Raw genomic sequence first — 8,362 nt, 5'->3', positions numbered from 1 at the left:
TGAACTGAACAGAGCTGTTTTTCTTTTCTCACAAAGTTACTAAAACAAAAGGCATCTGTTCCAAAATATTAATATTCCAGGGCATGGGTGTTTTCTAACACAACTTAACCTCAAACAGATTCCACTTTGTTCACTGGCTACTGTGACCACTGTGAATGAAACAACATATCCAAGACCCTTTTTTATGTGTCACAATAGCAAATGTAATTAAAATCCAACACAAGACAAAACTTTGAGATGCAGGAAAACTTCCATGTTCAAACTGTATATAAAATATGAAGTATCAGAGTGTGGAGTTCAAGCCAACCTTATGCATGTGTGCAGAACATCATCATTTAATACATGATGCTAAGTCAGTAACAATGTTAGATTGCAAGAGCAATGTGCAAGAGTCTCCTTACTGTCACTCTTAGAGTTTAACCAAAGCATCATTCATGGTGAACTTGTAGTGCAGTAAATCGCACAATATATTTGTAGTTCACTTGAAATATGTTGCACCATGAAACTGGAGGTTTAAACAATAGGAGAAATTAGTCAATCTAAAAACAGAGTTGATTATTAGTTTTACATGTTCTTATTTCTATTTTATTTATATATATACACATATATATATATATATTTATTTTTACTTTTTAAAACTACAAAGATCTGCTGGACTATGTCCATAGCCATTGACGCCTTCCACACAATGAGAGTTCCCGTTCCTTCAGTCCACTCCATATGTTAATTTGGGTGCCTGTATGTTCGATTTTAAACACAATAAATTAAGAAGATGTACGGGAGCCATTTTAACAATAGGCTCACAGTACTGTCTACTGCTTTGCATTAGGGTCCTCGTTCAGGCTCATAGACAACCCTTGTTGTCCCTCTGGCCCTGGGTGAGGCAGATGGGGAGAGAGGAACAATGGCTGGCCCATATCGAGGGCGGCAGTGACTGACTCCACAGGCACTGAAGGTCCAAAGAATGCCTGGACCGGGGCCAGAACCACGGATGCCACTGCCACCGCCTAACCCTCGCTCCCCACCTGACCCACCTCATCTCCCATGATGCCCCGCGGCCGGCGGTCGACACCTTCAAAGACAGCCCCCTCTGCGTCAGATGTGCAGCGAACTACCCTGAAGTAGCACAGACGGGTCTTGGCATTAGTGGACTTTGGATTGCTTGGAAGAGGACTACTCCAACAGTGTGTGGTAGATACACAGCGCGAACCCCACCCAACCAAACCAACCGCTAGCATGTCCACGGCAAGCACCTCAGGGCAAGGGAGGAAAAAGAAGAGCCCCGGCGTCATGGATCAGATTAGTACATTCTTTTCTGGAGGGGACAAAAAGAAAAGAAGCAAGGTGAGCATCTACTGGTTTTGAAACTTTTACTTTAAATGGATGGTTCAGGGTTTTAAACCTTCACCTTAAGGGATGGTTCAAGTTTTTAAACCTTTACCAAGGGGTTGGTTCACGCTTTTAAATCTTTACTTAAAGTGATGTTTCAGATAAGCAAAAGGTAGTTTTTGATCATGTGTCACAAAGTTGGAATTGTTTTGATTAATCAACAAACACATCAGAGTTTTCAGTTTTTTTAAGATATGAGATAGAAATTGTACTCAAGTACAATATATACAGCTTGGAGCTGCTCAATAACACTGCAGTTTTTTAAGTCTGCAAGTACAGTAGCAGCCTGGTGCAAGTAAATTGCACCAGTGATGGAACGTTGGCAGAAGTTGGTGTGGGGAGATTGCAGTTTGTTCACCTCCACAAGAGGATCTTGCTTTCTGGCTGGACATTAGAAATCCATCATGGAATGTTAGTGAAGCAATCATTTAGCTGCATCTCTGACAAATGAATTTGTCTAGAAGTGCATGTCTCTGTGGATTTAGTTTTAATATGAGGCAAAAAACAAGATTCCTATCCAGTGAATGTGATCCAGATGGTTCAAGAAATCACCTTTATCAACCTTATGCCAAACCAGCATGCTTTATTATTATATGTTTTGTATAGGGTTCAATAGATTTATTTAACCAGATGTCCTGAAATCAAGTTACTGCTTTTCAACATTTCTTCTTTATTTCTGAGTGACAATGAGAGACACAAGACAGGCAGGGAAGAGAGTGTGAATGAGATGCAATAAAGAGCTCCAGTCGGCATTCAAACCCCGCATCAGCCAAGCGCTCGTGAATTTTCAGAAATATAAACACTTTCTCTCATAAGTGGCTATTTCTAATAGGAAATAACCCAGGGAGTGTTCTGCAGAGATATGGATATGTTCTTATAATGTCAAAGACGGGCACTAACTTCAAGATATTAATTGTCCAGTTTATATAAAAGCAATACCTTGTAGGATTACTCCATGCCATGGTATAGGATATGTGACCCTAAATTAGTTTCATTGTTGTGTTTTCTATATTTTATCTAGAGTTTTCAATAATGTAAGAGCCACAAATGGTCTACTCATGGTGAACCGCCCAATAGTGGGACTGGTTAGCACACAGTAAAGTGTGTTAAATGAACACTCAGGATTTGGCAGTGCACTGATGGGTGTGGGTGTAAAGGGAGAGGCTCGCTCCGTTGCAGATTTGAATGTAGAGATGTCTAGGCAAGTGGGCATTCTGTCGTCCTCATTCAACAAGGCATCTGTGATGAGAGCACAATGACACACCCACTGTCACTCAACCCCACGTTCCCTCTGACAGTTCAGTTATCAAAATTGCTACTCACTGTAGCTTAATATTACTTTATTTTCTAGGGCTGCGGACTTAGTCATAGTTAATTAATTCTTTTTTAGAAAAAGGCGCATGTATTATATAAACTCTAAATTTAGTTTAATTTCAGGTGTATATCTTTTTCTAAGAATTTCATCTTGGAGTTCTTCCATTCTGTAACATTATTTGGCCGTTTGCCATTGTTACGTCATCATTAGATGATCAGTTCAGTACAAGGAAGTCTAAACTAATGGAAGATTGTATTCCTGAAAAGGTTGGTCTCTCTCTCTGCATGATTCCTTATGTATGTCAGAAACACAATTCACAAAACGAATCGATAAGTCGTTATGTAGACAAGGACAATTATTTATTATATACAATTATATCTTATTTAGCAAATATGACATATATGACAAGTAAAATCATATTTTAAAAGCAGCAATACAAAGATTTCAACAAAATACAACAAAAACATAAAGAAAAAAGAAAATGTTAAGAGTTTAGTCAGATCCACTAAAACCTACATGTTTTTGCTATGCAGAGCAATACCATGCTAACATCAGTGCGGTGCAGTACATAAATTCATACTTTTTTTTATGAACTGTCACACTAAAGAATTGGGTTAGTGTAAGGGTATAATACAGGCATCCACCAGTATCTTCCACATTTTGCATACACAATCTTTGCTTATGTGCTTGTCTAAGCTTTAAACTTTCATCTCTATAATGGAATTTAATTATGCCACATTTGTCTGTCCACATCCAACTTCAATATAAAAATAGAGCATGTATAAATAGCGTTAGTTTATGTTCTAAAGTTATACTACAACACCTGAGGGACTAACAGCTCAAGTGCAAATACAATGATGCCATTAAAAAAAAAAGAAATTTTAAAATAGGCCTGATAAGTTTATATGACAGAGTACAACAGAAAAAGAACCAAGCATGTGTCGTGCACACATAGACATCAAAGGGGGCTTGAGCCCCTGCCCTTTTACCCGTCTGTAAAAAGTGCCCTCTCCAGACCATGAATAAGTACAGAAAATAGACGACCTCCAAGCTCACAACGCGTCAAGCTCACCACGCGTCACAGCGTTGTGAGCTTGGAGGTCTGCTATTTTCAATATTTTCACCTTTCAAAAGGCCCTTTTAGAAATGTCAGCCCCTGCCTCTTAACATTCTCTGCACGTGCCTGGGAACAACCATACAAAACCTTGTACAATGTTTTTCAGGGATCATTCCGGGGTCTTGCTGCCTCACCCCAAACAGGCTCTGCCCGTCGCAAGCCTGCTGAAAATGCTGTTGCAAAGTTCTTCAGGAGCATTGTGAGTATCCTAGATAAATGTAACAGTTGTTTTTCCTGCCCCGTACCATTTAAACATAAAAGATAATGCATTTTGCTGTCTGCCATCATGGTTATGAATTATAACATTTTGATGCATTCATTTATTGACATGTATTACACCACTGTCTGAATCGACTCTTTCATTTTAGCTTACTTGGGATTTCAAATCTTGCAACTTTCTCTTTCAAGCAGAGCATACTAACAAACCCTTCAATCAGAATCTTAACCATGAAATGATTTGGATTTCAGAGTTAAGTCTGCTCTGTACTAACAAGCGTTCACACTGATGTCATTGTCCTGTTTCTCAGGTTTCCTCTCCTCTCCCCTCTCCTAAGTCCAGGGTGAGTGCATTTTCAGAATGTTTGGTTTATCATTAAATTAAGTAAGGTTTTCAGAGATATAGGGCAAGTAGTCTGCCAGTCATTCAGTGCATGCAGATTAGATGTTAAAGACATAGTGCCATGATTTTTTACCCCCCTACAACAACCCCTAATCATCAGGTATTATGATTATACTTGGAAGAAGATTTTGAAAGTGTTAAAATTACGTTTTTATGTGGCCACACCCACCTGTTAAATTAAATATGCCTGGTTGTTGGGTGAGTGGTGGTAACTGTGGTGACCCAGCTGAAGTTAGCCTCACCCACAGATGTTGTTGAATGGTGAAAAGGGGAGGGGATGATATTATCATGTCATTATATCAGTGAATTTTAGTTGGGCCTTTTGACTCAGAGGCGTTCAGCTTTCAGGAAGTAACACAGGGAAGACATATTTGGGAAGACATATTTTCATGTTATAACCACACCTGGGGGTCTATTAGAGTAAAAGTACAAAACTATGGCACAACCTCTTTAAGCATATCAATCCTTTGTTATTTGAAATGACTCTGCACACCCACAACAGTAATTGATATGATGCCTAGCAGATGCTTCGTGGAAGTGTTGTTGCAACACATTTTCAAATTGCAAAGAGGCAGAGACAGAGCTAGTATCCATTCCATGGAACATCATGTTTGCTGTTCCCTTTCTCTTTCATGTCCAGTGGAGGGATGCCTTGGGCTTGGTATGTCGCTCAGTCTTCACTCACAAACGAAACTAAATTCTATTGCTGCCTTCACAGCTTTGTGTGTAACCAGAATTCACTTGCGTCTTCTCTTCAGAGCAACTTTGTGACGTGTTGGTCCAGTCTTTGTCTTACCTAAACTATGTCTTCTTTTGATGCCACTGCTTGGTTCTGCCTGCCTTCTCCTGTGTTTTCTATCCTCAAATACAAATACTGCCAGGAATGGTATATATGTAGGCTATACACTGTAAAATCCTTAGTCAATTTATTCTGATTTTACTGTCTAGTGTCTACATTACATGTAGTTACACACACAGACACACACACACACACACACACACACACACACACACACACACACACACACACACACACACACACACACACACACACACACACACACACACACACACACACACACACACACTGTAACTATACTGTACAGCACAGTATATCTGTATTTATTCATCAAACTTCACTGAGCAGCAGTGCTGAATCACATCCCTTTGAAAAATATTTATTTATAACCTGACAGGCAAAACTTGTTCTATCAGGCAGCCCTTCACAGTGCTGATCCGCCATTAATTGATTCAGTCTCAATGTTATTCATTGATTCATTCAATTATAATTAGATATACATAACAACAGGCTACATAATATTTCAATTCCCCTCCCCCCTTTTGCTTCAATCCAGAGCGACTCACTGCTTCTGGATGACTTTGAAACTGCTCGCCTATTTATGAGCCGCCGCTGGTAAAAATACAATTCTCTCTCAGGAACTCTTGGCCTGCATCAATGTCCTCCTACCATCTCCTCTACCTGTCCGCTCTCTTCTTTCGGGATTACTGTCACCTCTCTTCCCCCCCTATGGACAAGATGCCTCACTAATCCACCTGTTTTGGCTCCTTGCCATTTCTTCTTATTTGTGATTTGTCCAGAGTGAACCATCCTGCTGTATGTGTCAGAGATCTGACAGTGGTCCTCTCCTGCATCCTGTGTGTCCCATTGTTCTGGAGCTATGTGTCTGTAATCCATTCTCTCTCCCTTAAAGGTCATCGTCATGCATCTGAATCTTCTCATTTCACATTCTCATGTTATCTCGCACGTGCTATTCTCTCTCTGCAACAGCTCACAGAGAACAGCCATTCTGTACAATGCCACTGACGTTTTCACATAACTGCAATTTGTTATTTTTTTTTTACATTTTCTATATTGATTGATTGTATGATATGTGTGGTGTGCTGTATGCTTGTAAGAGCCAAAGGCACCACATAACTTAAGAAATACGAAAACAATAACAGCAACAATCAAAAAGAGCTCTTTGCAGAAGTGTGGTTTTCCCAATGTGAAAAAACACCTGCAGTAGCTTAATCGCTCTGAAACATCATTTGATCATTTGTGCCCCATTTTAATAGGAGTGTAAGTAAAGAATCACTGCAAATATGCATTTGTTGTCAATCCCTTCAGAACCAAAATGCTAAATGCCTTAGAGCTAAGAGGACAGACAGTCAATATTTGAACAATGGCTCCCTTTTTTATGACCATCTTCAACCTACCTCGGTGCATCATAGTTTACACAAAAACGACTTTATTCTACAGTCTGAATGGTTTGATTAACCTCCAGTTAAAATAAAGGTTATCAAAAAACAAACATCATCAACATGGCTCCAAGGTCCTGTTTCAGGTCAAGCCTGTCTCCATCTGTACTTATAAAACATCTTTTCATAGGCCACACCACGTGCTGAGAGTACCAAGTCACCCCTCAGACGTCGCCGAGACCAAAGCACACTGTCCCGAATCTTCAACCTGGTGAGCTCACCTAATGTTCATCTCCATGTGTTGCAAACAAATTATAGCACTCTTTCTTAGAATATACCTGGTAAACGCTGTGTTTTGTTTGTGTTTGCCTCAATACAACAGTGATGCTATCAACAGAGATCAGTGAGTAGTAGCTTGTGCGGTCTTCATACTATTATGATTTCTCATTATTTCATACAAGCTATACGTTTTGCCATTCATAGCATACATAGTCGACACCGCTCATTCTTTTTTTTTCCATTTGTTATGCGTTATCATGCTTTTACATTCCACCATAATAATAAGAAACTAACGAGCTCCTGTGCAACATTTGAACATGTAAAAATCGCATCATACAAATTGAAAACTCAGGCTTGTGCATCTGTCAAAGCATTACGTTTGCAATACATTTTATATTGTATTATATCTGTACTTAATCTACCTCAGCCGTCATTATGGCCTCATCTTCAGTATTGATCTTTTTTGAATCCCTACCAATGTGAAATAGTTGACAATCAGAACTTATTACCAAACATTATCAACAAGTTGCAACATTGTTTGCATGGAAAAATTGCAGCATCTGAGATTCCTCTTGCACGGACACCATTCTTATAGCTGTAGAAAGAAAGCAGGCGTTGCTTCTGTCAGTCAACTGATGCCCTTACTTCTACATCTTTTCCCAGGGAGACACCAAGTCCCGTCCACCCCCCAAACGCTGGAGCACCATCTTTTGAGCCCTCTACAGAGGAGACAACCACAGAACCAAATGAGACGGGGCAGGATGAAGAAAATGGCAAAGATCTGTGTTCAGTGGACTCACAACATCAAGATATGTTAACCAACTAACATCACGCTCCTTTGTTTTTAAGACAGTGACAAAACTGACTATAATCACATGACCAGTTAGCTCTTACTTCACACCCGGGTATGACATAAGAGCAATATTACCACCATGTGAATATGGTCAATATCATAGGCACCTGCAGTATATTATCCATACTATTGGACTGTATGTGGTCACTGAGGGGGGAGAACTGAGCAAGTACATGTCATTAGTTACAATGTTGCTATACATTCATTTTTATTCTAATTCCGAGGGTTCGTTTCATGTAAACCTCTATATACTTGGCTTTGTAATGCTTTGAGGTTTGGTAGTGCAGTAAACATATTGCATTATGTATTTATATAAGAGCAAAACATCCTACTGTAAAACGTAGCTCACTGAGCTACTGTATCACATCACCCATTCCTGAACATTGGTCTGACGGTGCTAATGTCTAGCGTCTGTCTGGCGTTTAAGGTGTATTCATGGAAAATGTTTGTTTTTGTATCCCTGTTGTCTGCATTTTGTACATGATCTATGCTTTATATGGCTTCCTGCTTTCAGGAACAGCAGTGACAAACCTCGTCCCACACCTTTATGTGTTTCGTGTGTGTCTGAGTATCAGTGGTTGTTGTTAGTGT

The 8,362-nt window shown here is 39.6% G+C and overlaps 1 protein-coding gene across 1 annotated transcript; it reads left to right on the top strand.

Moving 5' to 3' along the window:
* Positions 1-1,236: 1,236 nt before the first annotated feature.
* mbpa (myelin basic protein a) lies at positions 1,237-7,632 on the top strand (the record flags this gene model as incomplete). The annotated part of the gene is made up of 5 exons (XM_080735424.1): positions 1,237-1,344; positions 3,928-4,020; positions 4,349-4,381; positions 6,830-6,910; positions 7,582-7,632. 5 exons carry the CDS (start codon positions 1,237-1,239, stop codon positions 7,630-7,632), a joined length of 366 nt encoding a protein of 121 aa, XP_080591550.1.
* Positions 7,633-8,362: the final 730 nt, after the last annotated feature.

The sequence above is a fragment of the Nannobrachium achirus genome, assembly GCF_963921795.1.
Source record: "Nannobrachium achirus genome assembly, chromosome: 10".
In the NCBI taxonomy this organism is placed as follows: domain Eukaryota; kingdom Metazoa; phylum Chordata; class Actinopteri; order Myctophiformes; family Myctophidae; genus Nannobrachium; species Nannobrachium achirus.
The sequence above is the reverse complement of the archived record's forward strand: the minus strand, read 5'-3'. Positions and strand labels throughout refer to the sequence as shown.